At 41.4% G+C, this 25,146-nt stretch overlaps 1 protein-coding gene across 1 annotated transcript in view; it reads right to left on the bottom strand.

The window, feature by feature from the left end:
- Positions 1-25,146, bottom strand: part of CFAP54 (cilia and flagella associated protein 54) — a 307,374-nt gene that overhangs the window by 16,194 nt on the left and 266,034 nt on the right. Inside the window, exons 65-66 of the mRNA XM_069095069.1 lie at positions 17,932-18,038; positions 12,807-12,969 (exon numbers count right to left, since the gene is read on the bottom strand). Coding sequence (XP_068951170.1) covers positions 12,807-12,969; positions 17,932-18,038 — 270 coding nt within the window. The remainder of the gene's footprint in view (positions 1-12,806; positions 12,970-17,931; positions 18,039-25,146) is intronic.

The following is a 25,146-nucleotide window of genomic DNA, read 5'->3' as shown; positions in this document are numbered from 1 at the left end:
GGAGAGGCATGAAATTTTAATGTGTTCTTGGCATATCCAATTTATTGAGAAGAGCTGGGTACTGGAGTTTGCTTGGGTTCAGTGAGGCAGACAGAAGAAGGGGAATGAAGGGTGACAAAGACCGTGTTTTCCTCAATTATTCCCAGTTCTTCACCTACACATGCCACACATTTATGCTTTTTAATTAATAAAATTCAAGTGTAAATGCATTAATATTCAGTGTATTATGACAGAAAACCCTATGTCGCCAAGTGTATTATGATAGAAAACCCTATGTCGCCAAGTGACTAATGAATCATGTTGGAAATCTCAGACAAAAAAGGGTGTCTGTACCAGCTGAGGCTTGTCAGACTTATGATGGCAAGGCAGGCTAGAGAAGGAGAGAGTGCCCAGCAATCTTGTAGCTGACAAGGGTCACTTTCCATGCCTTCCATATGGGTGGTCTCCCCCATTAGAATATGAGCTCCTTGGAAACAGGGACTGTTTTGACTTTTTCATTTGTATCCCGAGAGCTTAGCACAGTGCTTGGCATACAATAAGCAACTAATTCATAAATGCCTCATTCATTCATTCTTTTGTAGAGTAATGTCCATGTATTAAATGCTGCATGACCACTGGATCTTTCAGGTTAAAGCCCCCATACCCATCTATCTAGCCAGACTTGAAGATCCTAACCGTTTTGTGTGTCATGGACCCCTTTGGCAGAGTTTGGAGAAGTTGATGCGGACCCTTTCTCAGAACAATGTTTTCAAAAGTACAAAATAAAATACATAATATTTTTTAACTTCCCAATAACATGCACATGACTGTCACTAAATGGACTGCTGGTAAACCAATATTAGCCAAGGACATCTACTCCTTTTCAGGATGTCATGGAGACTCTCAGAGTTCTTTCTGTGGCACCACATTGCCCTTCTAGCTTCCCTTGGTCAGTCCTCCACTTGACCTTACAAGATCCTCCCTCAAACAACTAAAACAAAGACCATGGAGTTACCCTCTTTTCACCTTGCCAGATGGGCTCCAGAGGTTTCCCCTAAATGGCCAAGGCCTGACTTAGAACCCTGACACATCTTAGGTCAAAGAGGCACCAGGTGGCAGAGTTTACGGATTGTTGCTCTTACCTGGCACATGGACTAAGCAATCTATATGGTCCCAGATAGATGTCCCCAGTCTGATTCCCCTGATGCCTCATACCTGTGTTTTTCTTCCATTCTCTGTGGATTGAATCCTAGCAAAAGATTCTGGTTTGGATTTTGGGAGTATCTTAAGTGTGTTGTCCTCCCCTAGCTTTTGTGAGTAAAATTCCTGGACCATCAGTGGGTTGGGACTTGAGACCCCCTACCCTAGCCCTCAAGGCAATATTAGTGGCTTGGGACGAGATGGTCTAGTCCCATCTCTTCATGTTGCAGTACATGAAGCTGAAGTCCAGACCAATTTGGTGACTTAAGTTTCACATGCTTATTCAAAGTTAGAGCCAAGACCAGGATCAAGGTTCTCCTACCCTCCAACCCAGTTCTCTTTTTGTCATAGTACAAGGACCCTTAATGCTAGTAAACACTATGTACTAGAACCCTACGAGGAGGTCTGATTTTCCTTGTTGTTCATACTGCCTTTAATGGATTTTCAAATTCCTCAGTCTTCTTTTACATGTTAAAAAAAATGAAATAAAATACTATATCATCCTAGAACACACACACACACACACCCCTCTTTCAAGTTCAATCTGATTCCTCATCACAGACTATAGGTCACCCCGAGCTCTCCAAGGGTACATATGCAAGCAGAGTTAAAATTTGAGCACACTTTATAGAGGAAAGGCCTTGAGGACCGGCCTGGCAATGAACTGTGTATCCCCTGTCCAAGAATCAGCCTAGCTAGGTCCCAAGAGGCTCATCACCAGAAAGTTGTCAACTGGGTGATGAGTGATTTTGAGCCACAGTAGTACATGAAACCCCTTCCCCCTCCCCAAGGGGACTGTGAGCTATAAAGGCTGAGAGAGTACCCACATTCATGACATCCCCTAAGTGCTACAGTAAAAAGTACCTTTCTCTTAACTTTAGCCAACTCAACAAAAACCAATAAGCCAGTCTATTTTTCTTTCTAATTGCACTCTTAGGATTGGCTGAGGAAGAACGAGTTGGCTAAACCAATCAGCAAACACATTTTCCATAACGACCTCAGTGAGTAACTGTCACTACTTCATCAACAAATATCAGGCAAAAACACAACATCCACCTCATTGATCATTTCATATAAGAGGCAAAGTGAAGGATGTTACGTGATGAATGTCTTCTACTCTGGAAATAAACGTCTTCCTGGCTCAGCATTCATCATGCAGCACTTTGGTTCTGACTACCTTCTATTCCGCTGACATTATCTCTTAAATAAACCATATGGAAACCTGGGAAATTGGAGTGTTTCTTGTTTTCTGCTGTGGTAGAACCACACTCAACCTGGCTAGCAGAAAAATGAGAATACGGATAGCAAAAGACAAGAGAAATTCCTCCCTGGAGACACATTACTCCCAGTTAAAGAGAGTTATCTGAGGTTTCCTTAGCAAGAAATGGCCCCTGACTAATCTGGGCTGAAGAGTCTTGCTATTTTTCCTTTAAATGAACTGTTACATTTTGTTTGACAAAGAACCATGTTGCTCTGTTACTTGAAAAATGTGACAAAGCCAGGTTCACGTATACCCACAGAGCAAGACCATCCTCTCCCATAGAGGTGAAGCTCCTGGTGTCTAGTCCAGAAAGACTCCTATTTAGAGAGTATAGTATTAAAGAACAGAAATTGTGAGGTCTGAAGACCAGTCTCAGCTTTCTCCCTTACTAGCTGTGAGATACTGAACAAGTGGTTTAAACTCTCTGGGTCTGTTTTCACCTTAGTAAACTGGGGATTGTCAATTCAATAGCCTGGCTCAGTTCAATTCATATCAATTCAATATGCCTTCTAATGCCTCTCTTTCTTTCTCTATTTCTTCCCTCCTCCTCTTCCCCCCCCCCTTCCTTTTCTTTTTTTTTTTTTTCCTTTTCAAGTGCTAGGTGCTAGGGATACTAGTTAAAAATAAACCTTCCCTAAAGAAATGAAAATTCTTCTGGGACTTAGCAGCAAGTACATAGATAAGGGAAAAGTAAAACACATAGATAAAGGGGGACTGAGGGAGGAGGAACAGGGTGGTGATGGAAGAGGCTAGGGAGCCTGCTTCAGGAAAGACAAAATGATGTATCATAGAAGGACTCTGCTCCCTCATGTTTTGTAGAGGGTTTCTGTCTGCTGAGCAGGTGATAAGAAGACAGACTGTGATTGGCTGAGGTGCATTCAAAAGTCATTAGCCTCTCTGAACCTTGATCTTGACTGGATTCTTTGTTTCTTCTTCTCCTCGTTCAGTCATGTTTGAAACCATTTGGGGTTTTCTTGGCAGAGATACTGGAGTGGTCTGCTCCCATTCATTTTTCAGATGAAGAAGTGACTTGCCCAAGGTCACACAGTTAATAAGTGTCTAAGCCCAGATTTGAACTTGTGAAGATGTGTCTTCTGACTCTAGGCCCAGTGCTCTATCTACTATGCCAACTGGCTGCCCTTTACTGCCTGACTGCATTCCTGTGAGAAAGTGTTATAATGGGGCAGGACTCCGGGTCATCCTCCTCTGAAGCCAAATGTAATGGCCTGTGAATATAGACCTTGGTTCTTTGTCATGTTGAATGTTGAATGTTGAAACTACATTGTCTGAGTCCACTCTTCCCATGAGCCAAGACAGTGTGCCCTCCACATGCTGGGGGGAAATATTTAGACTTCTGTTTTTGCCATACCTTTAAATATCCTTTTATAAAAGCTCTTTAAGTTAACTGGCTAAATAGAATTAGGGCATTAATCTCTGGCAGCTTACAATGAAATGGAACATCTAAATTTGAGCTGATAGCATTAGAAAAGCAGCTCTCAAAGTATGGTCTGGGGACCCTGGGGTTCCACAGGATGTCCATGACCTCAAAACTATTTTTCATACAGATACATTTTAAATTTCTTCTTCTTTTTTTTTTTTTTTAAAGCAATAGGGGTTAAGTAACTTGCTCAAGGTTACATGGCCAGTTGTTATTTCTGGTTGTGGTGCTGAGTATCTGAGCCCAGATTTGATCCCCAGGTCATCCCGACACTGGAGCCAGTGCTCTTACTCGCTGAGCCACTTGGCTGCCCCTAAGCAATTGGGGTTAAGTAACTTGCTTAAGGTTACACGGCCAGGTGTTTCTGGGTGGGTGCTAAGTGTCTGAGCCTGGGATTCGATCTCCAGGTCATCTCGACACTGGAGCCGGTGCTCTTACTTGCTGTGTACCTGTCTACCCCAACATTTTAAATTTCTAATATGGTAAATACCAGTAGATATAACCCACATAAACAAAAGCTCCTTGGGGTTCTCAGTAATTTTTAAAATAATATTTTGTTTTCCCCCCAACTGCATGTAAAAACAATTTTTAACTTTTTTTTAAATTTTGAGTTTCAAATTCTATCCCTCCCCTCTCCCCAAAGCAGTAAACAATCTAATATAGGTTATACATATGCAATCATGTAAAACATATTTCCATATTAGTCATGGGGGGGGGGTGACTCAAAAAAGAAAAAAGGACAGAAGGGAGAGAAAGAAAAAAAGAATCAAAGTAAGAAATTTCTGAGAATAATAGCATGCTTCAGCCTGTATTCAGACATTATCAGTTCTTCCTCTGGAGGTAGATAGCATTTTACATCATGAGTCTTTTGGAATTGTCTTGGATCATTGTATTGCTGAGAATAGTTAAGTCATTCAGAGTTGATCATCCTTACAATATTACTTTTACTGTTTACAATGTTCTCCTGGTTCTGCTCACTTCACTCTGCATCAGTTCATATAAGTCTTCCCAGGTTTTGGTCCTCAGCAATTTTTAAGAGTGTAAAGGGAGACCAAAAAAAAATTCAGAACTTCTTCATTACAGAGAAAGACTTCTCCAACTCCTAGAGTATAATCCTATCCTAGAACCCTGACAGAAATGAGTTAAAAGAATATCTATACATACAAATAATTCCTGGGAGGACAGGAGCACTAAAGGGTGGGTGGGGGGGGGGGAGATCACAACAGATATCAAGTAGAAGGCAGCACTTGGGCTAAGCCTTGAAGGGAGCTGGAGCTTAAGAGTTAGAAGTGAGGAGGGACAGTGTTCTAGGCACAGGTTTGGGCCAAAATAGAAGCAGGAGATTGGGATTCTGTGCACGGGAAAACAAGCAAACTAATCTGACAGGACCATAGAGTATCATGAGGATAAGGTGAGAAAATGACTAGGAAAGCAGTTGGGGATCTTGGGATGATAGAGCAAAAGTTAGAGCTGGAAGGGACCTCTATGATTATCTTTGCCAAGGAGCATTTATTAAGTGCCAACTATTTGCCAGATCAATCAATCAAAAAACATTTAACTGTTTACCATGTGCCAAGCACCTCTGAGAATACAAAAGGCATAAAAAACCCAACAACCGTGCCCTCCTGGAGCACACAATTTAGTGTAACATGTAAATAACTATGCACATAGTGGATAGACAGAGAACAGATGAAGGCAATCTGAAACGGGAAGGTATTCTGCCACTAGGGGCCTGGGAAAGAATGCCTTCAGAAAGCAGGATTTGAGCTGAGCCTGGGATTTCTGCCTTTGAAGCTGCCATCTGACTCTCCCCAGTCCAGACCAGCCTTTTTTCTGCATTTCTTCAGCTCATAAGATGTCTGGAGTTTGTTTGCCTTAAACTGTAGTTTGCATGTTACCTGATGCTGCTAGTGAGTGTTCCTAAGTCATTTTCACGCCCTTGATCTCTCTACCCTCAACAGATGCAGGTATCTCAGGGCAAAAACCATTTTTCCTCTGCTTTTATAACACTCTGCTCTATATTCCAAGGCAGTTCAATAAACTGGCGAATAACTGACTCACATCACTCAATCACTTGGAGTCTATACAGTTCTTTTCAGAGCTAAGTCTTAAAGGGTGTTGAAGACCAAATTAGTTGGAATGTCTGTTCTATGGTCTTCCCAATACAGTTTGCATTCATGTTTCTCTCCTGAAGCTTGTGACTTATTTGTTGCTTTAAGGATTGGATTTTTTTTTTTAAGAAATTGGGGGCTGAGAGGAGGCACATTTCATAGCCTTTCAGAATGGAGCAATTGCCAAAAATTGGTGTCAAAGTAGGGAGAAAAGATCCTAGATTAGGGGGTCTATGAAATCCTGTCCAAAGCAATTTAAGTTTATCTCTCCAACTGTCCTAGTTAACTTCTAATTAGCTGCTTTAGGTGGTTGTCATGACAACTGCCTGGAAGGTTTAACCAACTGGCTTTTTCCAACACTGCTTACAAGTCTTGTGCTTTGTAGGTCCAGCTAGAATTGTGACAAGAGGAGAAAAATGCCAAAACCACCCCTTTTGTTTATTCAACTTCCAAGGACTGAGAACTTGCCAAAGTCGTCAAATATCTGTCTTTTATCCAGAGGGTGATGGATGTTTTTAGCTCTGTCCTTTGTCCTCCCCTCACCTATACCCAAAAGAAAATTGGTCTGGCTATAAGATTGTTTTTATGAGATTGTTGTTTTTTTAAAGCAGATTATTTGAGATTGAAAAAACCAGGTAACTCACCTAAAACTGCTATATTCCAGAGTTGCAATTAGCAGAATTACTAAATTTCAGACATGGAAGGGGCCTTAGGGGTCAGACAATAGTTCAGACAATAACCAAAAAAGGAATCCCACGACATCATACCCAACAATTAGTTGTCCAGCCTTTGTTTAAAGACCACCAGTGAATGAGAGTCCACTCCCTCACAATCCCACTATTTCTCTTCCATCTTTGGAGAACTCTATTAGGAGATTTCTCTTGACAATAATCCTAAATTTGGCTTTTTAAAATTCCAACCACTGCTCCCCATTCTGCCTTCTTCTGCCAAATAATGCCATCTAAACTCTCTTCCATGTGATATTCCTTCAGACACTAGAAGACAACCATCATATCCCCCTCATTCTTCCCTTCTCCCGTGCTTAAATCTTGTCATATCCTTTGATGGATCCTCTCAAAGCACCAACCCAAAGCTTTCCTCATCGGCCTCAGCTCTCAGTTTCATCATTTCCATGCCAAACCATTTGTTTTGTGCTGGGCCTGACTCAATCTAGTCCATGGCAGTTTATATTTGATTATGGAACAGAATGAAACACTAATAGGTCATTGAACAGTTAACAAAAAGAGATTTACTTACCTGGAGGAGAAGAGCATTCAAAAAAGGACAGGCAAAGAACTGGACATTGAGGGAATGCCTATCAATTGAGGAATGGGTGAGTAATTTGTGGTATATGACTGTGATGGAATACTGTTGTGTTATGAGAAATTATGAGCTTGATGATGGTAGAAAAACATGGCTAGACTTACACAAAATAATGAAAATTAAATGAGCAGAGCAAAGAGAATGCTGTATATAGTAATAGCAATTATTGTTTTAAGAAGAACTATGAGTGACTAAATAATTTTGACTATTATAAATACCCAAATTAACTACAAAGGACATATGATGTGAATATGATATCCTCATGCGGAGAAAAAACTGATAAATAGAAGTTTGAATGGAATGTTTTTACACATATACATACACACATAGTTGTATAGCTATCTCTATGGTGGGTGGTGGGAAGGAAGAAAAAAAGGGGAAAAAAAGAAAGTTCCATGATAACTTTATTATATATTTAAAAGGAATAGCTGGTTGAACATAATAGATTTGCAGCTTCATGTACAATCATCTTTTTTTCTTTCTATTCTCTGTTATGGAAATGCTTTATTTCTTAAGTTCAGAATAAAATAAATAAAAAATTTTAAGTAAATTTTAAAGTTAAAAAAAGAAAGGACAAGCAATGAAGATGGTTCATTCAGCTGAGTGAAGCTTCCTTCACTGATGTGCCCATTTTCCACAAACCAAGCATCAGAGAGAGCAGCTGGAGTTCCTTGTGGCAATAAGGTACTTGGACAATGAGAAATAAATAACCAGAAACTTTAGTCCACATAGCCAAGCAAGTCTAGAGAACAGTCTCAACATTTTTTAGGGAGAAATCAACTTGGTTCTACTATGCCACTTTGCCAAAGTCATTCTCCAGCACCTACCCTTGCTTTCATTTTCCGTAAGTCTCTTTTTAAAACTATAAGTTAGTTGGGGAGTTCTTTGTGAATTCACACTGCATTTTTCCTTTTTGAAATCATTTTCTTTCATCACTTGAGAATTTGCCACCCCTTCTGGGTTGACTTTTCCTGTAGAATTTTCTTCCATATAATCCAACCTGTCCTTCCTCTGAAGCCTGTGAAATCTTCTTTCCCCAATGTGAGAGTACAAGTCAGATGGCCCAGTTTTCCTCTCCTCTATCACAAATACTAAGAAGTAAATGTTTACTGATTGAGTGGTCACTTTCCCCAAGGTTCCCATCATATTCTCCCAAGCAACCCATTCCTCCTCATTAGTAAGAATTGGATTCTGAGTAGATTTTCCTCTTTGTTTTTTTCCTTCACCTTTTGAAGGATCACTTGATCCTTAAGGCAAATCAAGAAGTTATCAGCTGCTATTCTTTTGTCAGAGCTCTAATAGATTCTGGATAACTGAAGTCCCCTGTCACTATTATATGGTCATGGCTTTGTAGTAGATTTATATAGTATTTTTGAAGTCCATATCGATTTCTTCTTCAGTTCAGATGAGATGACAAAATTGCTTCTGTTTCTCCTTCCATTAATTTTTACCCCAGTGTCTTCCGCCATGCTTGTCTGTTGGGGCCTGTAGCTCCCCTTTGGGTCTCAGGCAGCCTCTCTGAGTTCAGGTCTGACATAACAAGATACAGAGCAATCAGCAATATGTGCTGATCTCATCTGTGGTCAGGGCACCCTAACCCCTAGGAAGTGCTGAGGCGCCCAGATTGTGTGCTGTCACGCAATGTACCCTGTTACCCTGAGATTATCTCAGGGACTGAGGGTAAGTGTGCAGGAGTATGAAAGCTGTTCTGGACACAGCCTCCCTGTTCTCTGATTGGCCCTCCCTACCTTCCTTCAAGAGCTGTCCATGAGTTCTGCAAGTGCACTTTGGGGACTTAAGGGCTGAAGCATGAGGGGGCTAGAGGATGGAGGGAGAGATGTCACAACACGCCTGTCCTGCCAATAAAGCTGCACCTTTTTCCATTTCCACTGACTCAACTTCTCCTTTATGAGACCACACAGGACGTGACCAGCACACGCTTTGAGGATGGGAAAGGTGAGACTCAGCTAGAAACCTTGGGGTCACAACACTTGTCCTCTCTGGTTTCTGGATATTCTCCCATGAGAACTTTCTTAATTTACAATGTTATTCCATTCTCTTTTACCTATCCCGTTTTTTTTAAATAACATAACTTAGAGTAGGGCCTCTTAACCTAAGGATCTGTGAACTTGTTTTTGAAACACAGTCTTATAAGTATATAAGAATGTTGTAAGTGTAAAGATTATTCTGAGGAAGAGGTCACCGGCTTCTGCAGACTGCCAAACAAGTTCAGAACCCCAAAAAGGTCAAAAACCTTTCTCAAAGCTGGAAGATTAAACAATTGCAGAAAACAGAGAATAGCCCATAAGAATAAGAAGGGGTCTTGAAAAGCATCTCCACTTCTGTTGTCATTTTATAGCTGAGGAAACTGAGGCCCAGAGAGGTCATGTAGCTGATCCACGATAGAAAAATGATGCAAACTGAAGTTTCTTGACCCTTACTCCTCTATGGTTTTTTTGCCCTAAGCTATACTGCTTCTCCTAATGCTTTGAGCTGAAAAGATGAATTGGTTTAAAACTAGAAAACCTGAATTCACATTGACAGTGGACTTCAGAACCAGCTAAAAATGCCCTGGGCTCTGACCCCTGAATCGCATCATGCTCTACCTTCTGAGCCCAAAAGAGTAAAAATACTTTTAAAATAAGGGAGTATGCATTAATAGAGGAAATATAATGGACAGAGACTGTGAGATGGAGGAGGAAAGCATGAATGAATGAAGCATTTATTGTGGGCAAAGCATTGTGCTAAGCTCTAGGGACTGTTTGTTTTAAAGAGGACCAATGATAATCATGGGGTGATGTCTTGTGAGTGAACTGGATTTAGGTGAGGCAGGATTGCACAAAGTCATCAGCTTCACTCTCTTCCAGAGTCATCAAAAACCGGTAGCAAGACAAAGGTCAGGACTCCTGGTGACAGACTTCGACATCTGACCAAGTTCTAAGGGCTCCACAATGCCCACTTCAGCACATACTGTTCTCATCCACCCATTTTACTGGGGAAGTCTTCACATGCTTGGAGAAGACATCCTCCTAAGTCACTGATGGGTTTGAGCCCATCAAGGTACCTTCCACCTAGTTTAGCCCATCTTTGGGTGTGGCTACAGCTTCTTGGAGCCATGGGTGAGGGTTGGATGAAAGGTGGACACCAAAGATGGATTAGCGGTCCTGAAAAGGGCTGAGCAGCCCTCCCGCCAGAGGGGCTAGACCTCCAGGAACACCCTATCCAAATACAAATACAAAAGAGACAGTCCTGTCTCTCAAAGAGCTCACATCCTAATAGGGGAAACAAAATATAGGGAAGGTTCTGAGTATATCTTCAACCTAGATTTGGGTTCAAATTCAGGCTCTCATACTTACTACTGACATTTACTTTTTCTCCGCCAAGGTACAACAGGGTTTATTATTTCACATTAACATATTAACTGGATTTTTGTTCAAATAAAAAAGGAGTTCTCTTTAAATAATGATCTTCTTACACTCTGGCCCATCCAAGAGGAAATCAAAGGAAGTTAGTGTATCCAGGGGAGAGTCACCAATCAGGCACAAAGTTCAAGAGAAGAGATGAGAACTGAAGTGGGACTGACAATGGACACCTTTATACTTGGGGGCCATGGTGGGCCTGGTGTAGGCAGTGTTATCCAGCTCACATAGAAATGGGGGTCACCGAGCCATATATAAGGATCTTTGTGGGCTACTTAGAAAACCACATATTAACATTATTTACATTCTACTGTATTTTAATTTATTTTGTTAAATATTTCCCAATTACATTTTGATCTGGTTTGGGCTACACTTGAGAGTGTTGTGGGCATTCCATGTCTGATAGCCCTGGTGTAACAGATAAAGCACCAGACCTGAAATAGGAATGGCCAAAGTTCAAATTTCACCCCATGCTTATCAGCTCCGTGACCCTGGGAAAGTCACTTCATCTCTAAAATATGGAGGCTGGGTCTGATGACCTCTAAGGTCTCTTCTGGCTCCAAATCTCTGATCCCATGACTCTCTCTGAGCCTTGGTTTCCTCATTTGTAAACTAGAGGTATTACTTAACCTAAGTTGCAGTACTGTTGTGAGAAAAATATTTTGTAAGCTTCAAAGTGTTACAGAAATGCAAATAATCAATAACGAATCTTAGAGGTTATGTCAGGGTGATTTATTATTGCTGTTAGTTGTCCTACAAGAAGAGTTTGTGTGAAACCTGGAAAAGGGTAATACTCTCCCTGAGAATTGATATGAAATGAACATTCTCTGCAATACTATACTTTTGCCAAAAATAATGGATACAAAAGAAATATCTGACTGTTAGGGAGAGGGTGTTATTTACTATCTTCACCCAGGGCACCGTTAATTAAACCCCTGAGATGCCCTGCTATAATTATCAGTGGTATAGAAAATGACGCACATTCCAAAGCTTTGAGTGACAGGCCATCAGTCCCCTGGCTCAGTCCAGGACCCAGGAGTCTTTGTTGGTTATAGGAGGCATTTTTAAAGGGATAGGACTGCCCTCTGCAAATCCTTCTACTGCTGTTTTTGAGTAAATACAAAATGCATTAGCTCATCTCATTGGCAAAGCCTGGCTCAAAACACCAATACAGTCTAATGCAATTAACAAGAATGAATACATCTAAACAGAAACCTTTAAAGAATAAAAATATGGAGAAGAATAGGGCAGTGAGAGCCACATGTATGTCCCACTTAGAAAAGTCTCTAAGAATTTCTAGCAAATGGTAGGCTCACAATAATTGAGAGTGGGACAGGGTCAAGTCCTGCTAAAAGAGTGAAAGCAATGACAATGGTGTGTATATTGGAAAGGCATAAAACAAGACAGGACCAGCTTCTTCTCATGACAGTCAAAGTAAAAGTTAAGTGTCTTCTGTGGTTTGGATTCAGTTGTATCCAGTGAATTGAGCAGAAATGCTATTGACATTCTGAAAGGAGGCCTGGAGTAAAGGGACTCCCTTCCCAAAAGTTTATGTCTTAACTGGTTCTTCCACAGGGAGAAAGGAAACAATCTGTGTAGTCAATGGTTTGGAGTCCATGGATGGATTTTAGGGGGCCCATGAACATGAATGAATGGGAAAAAATGTACCTCTTTACTTTCACTAACTTCAAAATTTAACATATTCAATTATTTAGAGGCACTATTCTGGGGGGAGGGAGACCAAGGACAGATTTAAAGGGGCCTGTGAATCGCTATAGGAAAAAAAAAATTTATCTTTGTTTCAATATAATTGGTTTCTCTTTTAATACTATGTATTTTATTTTATCAATTCAAAGACATGATTCTGAAAAGAAGTCATAGGCTTCACTAGTCTGCCAAAGGGGTCTCTGACACACCAAAAAGGTTAAGAACTCCTGGTTTAGATTGATGGGAACTGTTCTGATAAAGGCAGTTTAGGGGGTGCCACAATGGTTTTTTATTTCCATCCAAACTTCCCAAGGGATACAACACAGCAATGTGAGACGACTGGCCCATCTAATATCTCAGTTACTTGCCTTCATTTCTTTAGTGAACGTGATATTTTCAGGGGTATCTGGGATGATTTTTGAAGAAGAATACAGTAGCAACTTCCTTCCTTCTAGAGACAATGAACGCGTATATAACAACATTTCAGCTTGTTGCCTAAGGCCAGATAGTTTTTCATGCAAGGCCATAACTCTAAAAGCAACAGGAAAATTTAATCAGTAACCTTATGAAATAGATGCAGGAAAGTATTTTAAGACATTTATGTTCAAAGTGAGCACATGCCTATCTAATAACACTTCAATTAATCAGAAGTCAGCTAGGTCTTTGGGATCCTCAAACATCCTTACTGGTGTTGAGCATGAAAATAAATGGGGGAATATGGGTGAGGATTTAAATGTGCTAAGTAGGGCATGATGAATGGGGAGGAAGACTGGGGGCCTCAGCAAAAGGAGTTCAAAAGTATAAGAGAGTCCAAGATCATATACCATATTGCTTGAACAGAAGGAAAAGGAAGGTTCCACCTGGCTGGTAGTATATGTGAAAGGCATGAGATACATACAGAGCCTGAGAAATAGGGAAGGAGTAGATAAGAGACCAGTAGAAAAGGAAAAATAAAAAGGAATGGTGGTTGGGGCGGCCAGGTAGCACAGCGAGTAAGAGCACCGGCTCCAATGTCAAGATGACCTGGAGATTGAATCCCAGGCTCAGAAACTTAGCACCCATCCAGAAACACCTGGCCGTGTAACCTTGAGCAAGTTACTTAACCCCAATTGCTTAGGGGCGGCCAGGTGGCTCAGCAAGTAAGAGCACTGGCTCCAGTGTTGGGATGACCTGGGGATCAAATCCGGGCTCAGATACTTAGCACCACACCCAGAAATAACTGGCTGTGTAACCTTGAGCAAGTTACTTAACCCCAATTGCTTTAAAAAAAAAAGGAATGGTGGCAATAATCAGCCAGAGGGGGTAGAAGCACATCCCATATGTCTTCATCTGCATCCTCAGCAAAGCACAGTAACTGCCATTCTTAATGGCAATGTTGAGTCATCAAGGACATGTTTTTAGAAGGCTCTGTTTAAGAGGCAAGGTGTGTGTGGTTCGCTTTATAAAAATTTCTATCATATAAGAAACAGATTAAAATGAAAAGTCTGGTACTTAGTGCATTGATGTTTCTGTTATCCAGAAAACCCACTTATCCAGAAAGTCACATTCCTAGATGATGCCAGATAAGTAAGGTAGCAACAGCATCTGAATTTAAATTATGGCTATTCCAGAATGAAGGACACTTAATTTCAGGACATAAAACTCCATCGAGCTTTTTATATCTATATATCTATATAAATCAGTGCCTGATTTATATCTAGATATAGGTTGATGGAGAGCAAGGTCTCTGTTGTTAAGGGAAAAAAGGGAAGGACCCAGTCAGAGACAAGACCCAGAAATGAAGCTGAGCCTGAGAACTGTGTGATTTGTTATGGCCATTCCTCCAGGACGTAGCTGTCCCCATTTCCCCAGCTGCATGAACCCACAGCACAAGAGAGATGAACTCAGGAGCATTCCAGAGGCCACTTCTCTGAGGACAAATCAACCCAAGACATACAGTTGTCCATTCAGCCATAGCAGAGGAGTGCCACGGAATAAATGCAAGATACAGGGAATGACCCAAGATGCCCCCAAGCCTCTTCTGACTCACCCTGATCCTGCATTAGAGACAGCTCCCATTTCTGGGAGTAACTGTGTTCTGGACAACTCTCATCTTTAGGAATAGTCCCAGAAGATAAGGCCCAAAGAGGGAAGGAGTGCCTGCTGACACAGAGCCAGAAGTGTCAGAGACAGCATTTGAATTTAAGTCTTCTGACCTCAAGTCTGGCACCTTTTTCTACTATGGAGTCTTGAGAGGTATTTCTGTCTTGCTCAAACCCTGCCTTCTGACTCCCAGCTAAGCACCATTTTTCATTACACTAATAAGGAGACATGGTCATTTCAACCTTTGTCATTGTGTTCAAAGATTAAGGACATACTCAATTGTCTAGATTTGCTACATTTTTTTTTTTTTGCTTTTTTCTTTTTGGAGGAGGGAAGGCAGGGCAATTGGGGTTAAGTGACTTGCCCAAGTTCACAAAACTAGTTAAGTATTAAGTGTCTGAGTCTGGATTTGAACTCCAGGGCTGGTGCTCTATTCACTATAATTTGCTACATTTCTTAGAAACTTTTAGGAAGCAAAAATGAGATTCCCTCTGCCTCCCATTTATATTCTACATGGAGGGAACTGTGGATGACTTTTGACATGCATTTATGAGGGCACATAGATAAACCAGGACCACCACTAGAAATTGTAACAAATATTACATAATGGTGCCTAATTTCTATATTGTGTTGATTATTTCTGCCTGTGAATAGCCTACACCCAGGTTTTCCCACTATTTTGCTGAATAATTGATAGTCACTGAATAATAGATAGCTACACCACCTCAAAAAATAGCCTTTGTTTTATTATGTTTGAGGTCTATGCTGAAGAGTCCTTCAAAATGAGAACCACAGAGCAGGAAGGCAGTTCCTCTGGGGAGGAAGGAAGGGGAAACTTCAGAATTTAGGGAATTTAAAATTTAATTCCAGAGCCATTTCTTGAGTGCTTGCGGCGTGCAAGACACTACACTGGGCACTGGGGAGGAAACAAAGAATGAAGAACAACACTGCATGGGGACAGCTCATTTGCCGTTTTCAAAGGACTCTCACTTCCATGGCCTCATTAGACTCTCACAGCAATAACAACAATAATATCCAGCAAAAAGCAAGAGCTTTAGGGTTGGCAAAGCTTCCTATCTACGCTATACCTCATACAAGCACTGTTATCATCCCTATTTTATAGATGAGGACAGTGAGGCCAAGAAGGATTAAATGATTTGCCTGTGGTCACACAGCTAATGAATGCCTCAGGATTTGAACTCAGCTCTGTCTCCAAGACCAACACTTTATCCAATACACCATAGCTGCCCCAGCATCCTTCACAGGCAATGAGGGTTGGGATTATCTGTCTGTCTTACAGAGTAGACTATGAATCAAAAAGATTAGTCACTTAGCTGTGAGAATCAAATGTGATATTTGTAAAGTGCTTTGTAAACCTTAAAGCGCTATATTAATGCTATAGGTATCATTGCTATTATAATTGTTAAACCAGCACCCTACCTCCTATACCACACTGTCTTCCCAAGTTATAATTATGATGTATAGTCTCTGCCCACAAAGGATTTATAATCACCTTGGGAGACAGGATAGGTATGAAGCATGTAAATTATAATCTTAGTATTTGAGAAAATGCCCAAATAGAGGTAGGTTTAGGTAAGATAGCAGGAGTTTCCCAGCCTGGGTTCCAGAACAGCCCCAGAAAGTCCACAGGACTGGGGTGGGGGAGTTGTCAAAAAGTGAACAGCCAGACTGAAAGGAAAGGAAATGCATTTAGTTCATTAAGGAAGACCGTTTGGACTGAAGGCAGCTTTAGTTTCTCAGGGTATAGGTTAGGTTTTACAGCTTTTAAGGCTCACCTAAAAACATAGCCAATTAGCCACATTCTGTGGCAGGAAAGAAATGGGGGACTGTGCAAACACTGGGGGAATGGGGATATCACAGGACTTGCTAAAGGTCAGCTTTGTTCCTGTGGGAAATACATTTCTCTGTGGTTAGTCTGATCAAAATTCCCTGTATTGACAGGGAATTTCAAAGATGGTGAAAACCCTTTAAAAACAACACCATTCTTATTCATCCTGCCTCGGCCAATAAGGAGAGAAGCAAAGTAGGCACCCTTTGGTTCTGTTTCCTTGGGCTCAGAATATTTTGGGAGAACAATTCCTCAAAATCTGCAGTATTCATATTCACCCAACTCTTCCATAGCAGTAAAGTATTATATGAACTTGAGGGGTCAGAAAAGGATTCATGAAAGAGACAATCCATGAGTTGTCCCTCCAAGGAAGGAGGATTTGGATGAATAAAGGGCATGGGGAGTCAGAGGATATAAAGTGAGTCAATATTTAGAGGTTTTGTGTAGGGAGAGAGAAGTTGAAGACATAAGGCCAGAAGAAATAGTGTGGATATACAAGATCTGATGTGAGTCTCCAGCCCAGTGGCCTCTAGACTTTTTTGATTGTTTACTCCATCAGTAAAAATAATTCTGAGTACTTCCCTCCCACTATGTGTACATTTGCTTATTCACAAATAATATGGACAATTATGTACGTGATAAAACTTACACAAAAATGTAAAAAATTAAAGATGAAATAATATTTGATCCTAGAAGCAAGAGTCGCTGGAGTTTAGGGGAATGAGATGGATAGACAAGCGTTTAAGAAAAATCACTGTGGCAGCTGTGCGGTGGATGGACTGGAAAGCAGAGAGGCTTGAGGCAGGGGGATCAATTAGGCAGTTATTGCAATTGTCCAGCCCAAAGGAGAGAAGGGCCTGAACGAATGTGGTGACTGTGGGAATGGAAATAAGAGCTAAGATACAAACAGGGATGTGCACAGTACATTTTAAAATTTAACGTGCACCATTAACATTTTCTCTATCACTTTCTTAGGTCTCATCAATCAGGAAAACAAAAAAGTGAACTCTGATTCTCAGTTTGCTGCTTTCTGAAGTGTGGGTGCTCACAGAGACTTTAATGATGACAAGAGCAGCTTCAAACTGGCTCCATCTCATCCCTGGATATAAGTGATGCTATAGAGTAAGACATGTCAAGATATGGCAACCGATTATTGGACCTGTGTGGTGAGGAGAGCAGGATCAAAAATGTTTGTGACCATTGCTATGGACTATGAACTACTGAGTTTCTGACCTCAACTAAAAAAAAAAAATAAAGGGAAAATGTAACCCTACTAGGCATCCTATTGTTACTGGATTGGTGACCACTGTGGTGTCATGGAAAGACCACTGTTCATGGAGGCCAGAGACCTGTCATTACTGAGTTTTCTGATCTTGGGCAAGTCATTTTTACATCTCCAAGCATCTGCTTCTTCAACTATAAATGTCCATTGTAGAAACCCTAGGACTGCTTCCAACTGAACATTCTACCCCATAAGAATGCTCTTCATTCTACCTGCCTAAAAAGACATTCAAGACAGCATCAGAATATTACAACATCCCAGATAAGCCTGTTTCACTTACTTGTTCAGAGAAAGCCAGAGAGATCCAGAATATATATGTTTGCTATTTAACTCAAGGGCATCACAAATCTTGACAGGTTTTGTGTTAAAGGCATACAGCAACATGACCTGGAAGGAGATTGAAAAGGCATGTAAGTGTCACACCAAAGGCACCCTCTACCTCACTTTTCCGTATCAGTACCATGTTCATCTTCAAAAACCAGTGCTTTTTTCCCTTCTCTTTTTTAATTGGATGGCACTGAAAATGGGAGCTCTTTTCTCCACTTGATTATGAAGTGAAATAATGTACTATCTCCCTAACTTCCTCCTACCTTGAACTTCTGATGCATTTATAGCTTAAATCAAGCAACTTGGTATTTAATTATGTTAATGAAACCATAAGACGCAGCATGGTATAGTGTCTAGGTGGCCAGCTTTCACAGCTAGGAAGACCCAGGTTCAAATCCTCTCTGACACATACTGGTAGACCCTGGGCTAGTCACTTATACTGTGGGTGACACAGGCAACCTTAATCAAGGAAACAACAAACATTTAGTAAGCCCTTATCTGTGATCTGCTCAGTACTAGGAGGTGGGGATTCAAAGACAAAAGTACAGCTGTCCCTGCCCCTATTATTTCCTCTATCAGAGGAACCAATCTAGTCACTAGGTTCTGGAGTGCAGGAAGTAGAATGATGCATTACAAAACTGGAAAGATAAGTCAGAATCAAGTGATGAACAGGAGTTTGCATTTATCCTCACCAGAGTAAAACAGGCCCTCACCAGAATTGATAGACAATTAATAAGGCAGCAGCCCTATGCATTAGGAGTATCCCTTTGGAAGTTGTGAGAAGGACAGACCAGAGAGGAGAAAGACTTGTGGCAGGGGGAGCACAATGAGGGTCTGAACTAGGGCAGTGGCCAAGGGGATAGAGCAGAATGTATGCTAGGGAGATTGTGGAGGTGATGGGTTAAACATGCATGGTGAAGGAGAACAGAGAGTAGACGGTGACTGAAGTTGCAAACCTGGGTGACAATGGGCATGGAGATGCCCTTGACAAAAACAGTGATGTGGAGGAAGAGGGTGAGTTTGGGATAAGATAATGAATTCTATTTTGGACATGTTAATTTTGAGATGCCCACTGGACCCTACTTGGAAATATGCAGCTGGTAATGAAGACTTGGTACCAGGGAGCTCAAGGGATTTTTGGTTCATCTGCATGCAGATAATAATTAAATCCACAAGACCTGATTAAGTTCCATGGAGAGAGAGAAGAGAAGAAGGCTCAGGACAGAGCCATGGGGAACCTCCCAAGTCTGGTGGAGTGATATGGATGACAGAGACTCAAAAGGAGGGTTCAGGCAATAGGAGAAGAACCAAGAGGGATCAATGTCACAAAAATCTCAAGAGCATTCAGGAGGATAGGGTGGTCAACAGGGTCAAATGCTATAGAGAGACCAAAGACAGGAATGAGAAAAGGCCATCAGACATGGCAATCAAGAGACCACTAGTAATTGCGGCGAGAGCAGTTTCTTTGAATGATGAGGTGAGAAGCCAGACTGCAAAAGATTGAGGATTGAGAGAAGAGGAGTCTGTGAGAGCAGACAGCCTTTCCTAAGAGTTCAGCTATGAAAAGCAGAAGTGATATAACATGAGTATATACTAAATGTTTGGTTGCTTGCTTGAGGGGATGGTAGGGGAATGGAAGGTTCTTCTTTTAGGATAGGGGAGACTTAGACAAGTCACTTAGCCTCTAAGTGCACTAGCCAACCCTCTAAGGACAAAATTTGAAGAGGTGCCAACCTGCATTGGTGGCAGGAGTTTATTCACCTGGGATTTCCCTCTATTAATGAATTCATAAGTCCAGTCCTTATCCCTAGGAATTTGGGATTGAGAGGACAAAACATCTGGAAAAGTGGGTTATCTTCAAACATTCTTGGGAGTGTTTGTTTAAAAGGTTGGTTTGTTTATTATCCTTGTGGGGAAAAGACAAGAAATATGACTGAACTTGTGGTAGCAGCCAGTTCTGAGAGCTGAGGGTTAACGTGTATGAACGTAGCCACAGGAGAAACAGTGACTGCTCAAAGAAACAAGGCACAGCCAGCATTATAGGATTCTTGGCTTCCCAACAGCACTTACCTGCTGAACTGTAAGGGATGTGCGGCCTGCAGAAGACACCAGAGGCACAGCTAGAAAGCTTAGCACTCAGGAGCTGGGAAGTAGGGGAGTGGGTTCAGCCAGGGTCCAAGAAGCAATGTACCAATGACTGACAAGAGGGCTGGGAAAGAGCAAGACTACAAGCAAAGCTTCATGGGAAATAGCCAGAGGGATTTCTCTCCCTCTCTTCTCAAGGAGGCAGCCATCAAAGGGCTGCAGAAGCAGGGGGTCCCTCTGCACCAGGAGCCAGCATCATATGTAGAATAACAACTTGGAAGGGCCCGGCGGGCAGATCTCTCAGTGCCCTCCTGGGCCATTTTTAAGCCTAACCATGTTCTCTATCTTCTCAGTACTGTCCAAAGCTTGCCCAAGATGTCACTTCGATTTCTTTAACTTATGGGTGTCAGTGAATGTAAATGAGATGACATGTTTGCAGACCTTAAAGGGTTCCATCCATGTGATCCATTTATTAGAATGAGTATCAATGCCAATGGAGCACTTTGGGAAAGGTCCTCCATTCATCTGTCTCATGGCTGAATTACCCTGTAGGGCAGGAGTTCTCAACCTTCTTTGTGTCCTGGACCCCTTTGGCAATCCAGTGATACCCATAAACCCCTTCTCAAACTAATGCCTTTAAATGTACAAAATAAAATACATACAGTTACAAAGAAAACCAATTATGATGAAGTACAGTACTGAAAATAAAAATATTTTTTTAAAAATACAAGTTCATGGAAGCTCTGTGAAGAACCCCTGCCCTAGGAGTGATGATACTCCAGCTCAGGAACCCTTGGTATTGAGCATAGACAACTGGCCTTGTAGCCAGGAAGATTTAGGTTCAAGCCATACCTCTGACAAACTGACTACATGACCCTGAGTAAGTTTCTTAGCCTCTTAATGCTTCCAGGTGACCCTCTGAAACTATTCAGTTATAGGGGTAGATTGGGGGAAGGAGATTTCAAACTGGGGATAACATACAAAAGATAAACTCCTATATCTAAACACGCCCCCACCTCCACTCCTAACTAAAGATCTTAGCTCAAATAGGCCAACAAACAATAGAGAATCCTGTTTGGAGCAAAGAATGCAGCCATCTTCCTAAAACAAATTCCCAAAATGGGGGGCCAGGGAGGAAGGGAGGGAGGCAAGGGAGACAGGTAGAAAGCCCCTTAGGCTGAGCTGGCTAACACCAAGGGCAGGAGACATTTCCCAGTTCTTCAATGACCTCATCTAAGGCCTGGCAGTGGTTAAATTTCATAGAACTGGCCAAATTTCATACTAGGAGGGGACCGCTTGGGGCCTTCTATTGCAATCTCAACCTCTTTTTGATGGCTTCCAATGAAGAGGAACCTCCCAAGGTGACTCATTCCACTTTTTGATACCTCTGATTGTTAAGTCTAAATTTGTCTTTTTAAGATTCTTCCCATGTCTCTCTTTCTGTCTTCTAGGATCAAAGTGAACAAGTCTAATCCTCCCTCCTTTCAGATACCAGACGATAGACAGTCATTATGTCTCCCACCTCTCTCTCCCCATCCCCACCTTAGTCTTCTCCAGGCTAAACATCCTCAGTCTTTTCCGTCAGTCTTTACTGGAATGAGCTCAAGACACTTCTCCATCCTGGGTGCTTTCTTCTGGATCCTCTATAGGCAGTGGTGTCAAATTCAAATAAACCTGCCACTGATTGACTTTGAAAACCACAAACTAACATTATCTATGTCGTGTTTTAATTTCTGGAGAAGGAAATGGCAAGGCGCTCGAGTAGCTTTGCCAAGAAAACCCAAATGAGGTCACCAAGAGTTGGATGTGACTGAACTAAACTGTCATTTTAATTATTTTGTTTCATATTTAATATTTAGATCTGGTTAAGGGGGGTCACTTGTGGTTGACAGCTCTGCTCTACAACCCACCATGTCTCTGTTAAACTATGAGACCTCTAACTGAACACAGTTCCCCAGAGGAAGCCTAACCAGGATCAGCTTCATTCCTGGAAGCACTTCACATTCAGAGAAATTGCTTTCTAACCATGTCTCAGTCATCCTGTGCTTGTGAAAGTGATGCTTTGGTACTCAAGTGTTTACCTTTGTCCCTACTGGACTGCATCTTTCCAGGTGCTTGACACTAAGCTGTCAACACATTTGTTGTCCCTGACTATGTCACCCTTCGTGCCAATTATTCCTCCCAGTTTTGTGTCCATTACATAGCTGAGAAGTCTGTCATCTATGCCTTTATCCAAGTCACTGATAAAAATGTAAAGAACAAAGGACCAGCCACAGATCCCAGGAGCAGTCCTCTGGAGACCTCCTTCCAAAGTGAGACTGAACCACTTGTGACCCAAGATGTTCTCCTACCTCAGGTACCGCGGACATCATCTTCTGGTTTTCCATCTACCTCTCTGAATCTTCCTTCTCTCTTTCTTTGTTTCCCTGATTTTTTTCAGTCAGTATTTGAAATATTCCTTCCACTATATTCATGCCCAGTTACCAAGTACATGGTGCTGGGTTAAAGGTAGGACCACCATTCACACCTGAGTCAAGTCATAAACAGTGAGAAGGCGCTTGGCCATTGACCATGGTCTTAGTCTTATCTGCAGCCTGAGGTCCTGGGTTATCTTTGAGTGCCTTGTACTGAACACCAAAATGCCAAGCTCTAAACTTTTCAGGAATTTAATAGTTGGCTAACTCCTTCTTGTGACCATCTGATGATCTACCCTTACTCCCTCCATGTTTGGAATTCACATACCTTGGATGGGGGTTTCAGCTACTGATCTGGGATGAGGGTCTCCTGGCTTATGCCTAGGAAAATAAGGCTTCATTTTTCTGTCTATGCTGTGAAAGGCATCTTTTGCCAAACTAGTTGAGCTAAGCAGCCCTAGGGGTTAATGAGGATGCTTTATTCACAGAACCACAGAATTTCAGACTTTAAAGAGACCTCAGAAGCCAGGACATCTTTCTACAATACACCCACAAATGGTGATCCATCTTTTGCATAAAGATCTACAAGGAGAAGGAATCCAATTCCTTAATCAACCAATCCATCAATCAGCACTTATTTAGCTACTACTGTATACCAGGCACTTTGCTTGGTGTTGGGACAAAAGTGAAACAATCTTCAGGTAATCCGTTCCACATGAAGACAGTTCCAATGATTAAGAAGCCTTTTCTGACATCAAGTTTAAGTATATCTCTTATCCTTTTCCACACCTTGCTCCTAATTCTGTGTTCTGGATCAAGGCAGAACAAATTCAGTTCCTCTTCCATATATAAGACAGTGATCACTCTCTCTTGAGTCTTCTCAAAGTTTTCCTATTGGCTAGTGCCTGAGTCATAACATACTTTGGGGATTTTCTACTTGAAAACCTAGGGAATTCGAGGGGAATACTTAGGACTCCAACTTCATCCTCCACTCTATTCTTGTGAGTCCCCCCCCCCCAAAGTTCAGATCCCAACTTGAGCTTTTAGAGAAAGGATATAAATTCAACCTAATAAATAAAATCTGCTGGGATATGACTGACTGAATGACAGAACTACAAGAATGAGGGAACCCCAAGAGCAGTGACTAATAGTAAAATGTCAGCCTGGAGGGAGTGGAGTGCCCCAAGCGTGGTTCTCTGGACCTGTTCTGCTTCAGTAGCTTTACCAATGTATTGCCTGGGGGTAGGCATAGTGGGGCATACTGATCAAAGCAGATGATTAAAAGTTAAAGGAAAAGCAAACAACCTGAATGACAGAACCAGCATCCAAAAATATTTCATCAGGTCAGAATAGTTGGAACAAGACTAATGAAGTGAAATTTAATAGGGACAAAAATTTCCTACATTTGGCAAAAAAAAACCAACCAACCCTACACATTTGTGGGATGAGGGACATGTTGCTAGATAATAGTGTATAGGGGAAAAATAAACCAGGGAATAGGAGGCAACACAAAGACATGTGCCAAGCACATGGTCATGTCTAAGGCTAGCTCTCCTCCAGAACTTCAAAACAGAAGTCAATGTGAAAATAAAATATAAGAAAAATGGATGGAAAAGAGAGGAAAGAAATTGTCAGGAGAAGCAGAAGCACACAGAAAAAATCAATAGAGAGATTAAATAAATGAATAAGTACCAGGGCCCTTTTTCTAGCACAGAGTAAGCACTATTTAAAAGATTATTATTATAGAGAAGTAGAAGAATAGTCAGCTTAGAACAGAAGCTGGGCTACCTTAGTAAATCAGTGGACAACCAAAGAAGAATGGAGAAAATGAAATTCAAAAGAAATATTAGAGCAAAAATCAAAATTCAGAAAAATTGGAAGAGCACAAGATGTTTTCCAAAACCAAATGAAATGGGAAAGATGTGTGGAGAAAAAAATGTGACAAATTGCCAGTTTCCAAGGGAAAAAAATTAAAAATTAAGTATAAGAAAAAGTCATAAAAGAAAGTTGGCCAGAAGCATTGGAACCAGACAGAAAAATACAAATTTGAAAGAATTCACAGGTCACCTCCAGGAAGAAGTTCTAGATGTAATGATACATGAGTGTGATTGTTAAGCTCCATAACAACAAGGTCAAATTAAAAACTGCAAGTGGTTAAGAAGAGAAAGATCAGATACCAAAGAACGTCATTCAAAATTGCATTGAACTATGAGAAAGGAAAGAAAAATAAGCTATAATACAATATATCAAAAGGCAAAAGAAAATTGTTTCCAGCAAAAAAAGAGAAAGAAAAGATCAATAAACTGAACATATAACAAAATGTTTTAGAAAATCAACCAATTAGGGGCAGCTAGGTGGCACCAAGGATAGAGTGGTAGGCCTGGGGTCAGGAGTACCAGGGTTCAAAAACTGACCTTTGACACTTATTAGCTATATGACCCTAGGCAAATCAAAATCCTGATTGCCAAGAAGAAAGGAAGGGAGGGAGGGAGGAAGGCAAAAAGGAAGGAAGGAAGGAAGGAAGGAAGGAAGGAAGGAAGGAAGGAAGGAAGGAAGGAAGGAAGGAAGGGAGGAAGGAAGGAAGGAAGGAAGGAAGGGAGGAAGGGAGGAAGGGAGGAAGGGAGGAAGGAAGGAAGGAAAGGAGGAAGGGAGGAAGGGAGGAAAGGAGG

The sequence above is a fragment of the Petaurus breviceps genome, unplaced genomic scaffold (genome assembly GCF_028583685.1).
Source record: "Petaurus breviceps papuanus isolate PSGF00001 unplaced genomic scaffold, PetGlider_PUasm1.0 225, whole genome shotgun sequence".
Lineage (NCBI taxonomy): Eukaryota > Metazoa > Chordata > Mammalia > Diprotodontia > Petauridae > Petaurus > Petaurus breviceps.
Note: the sequence above shows the minus strand (reverse complement) of the source record. Positions and strands in the feature narration are given on the sequence as shown.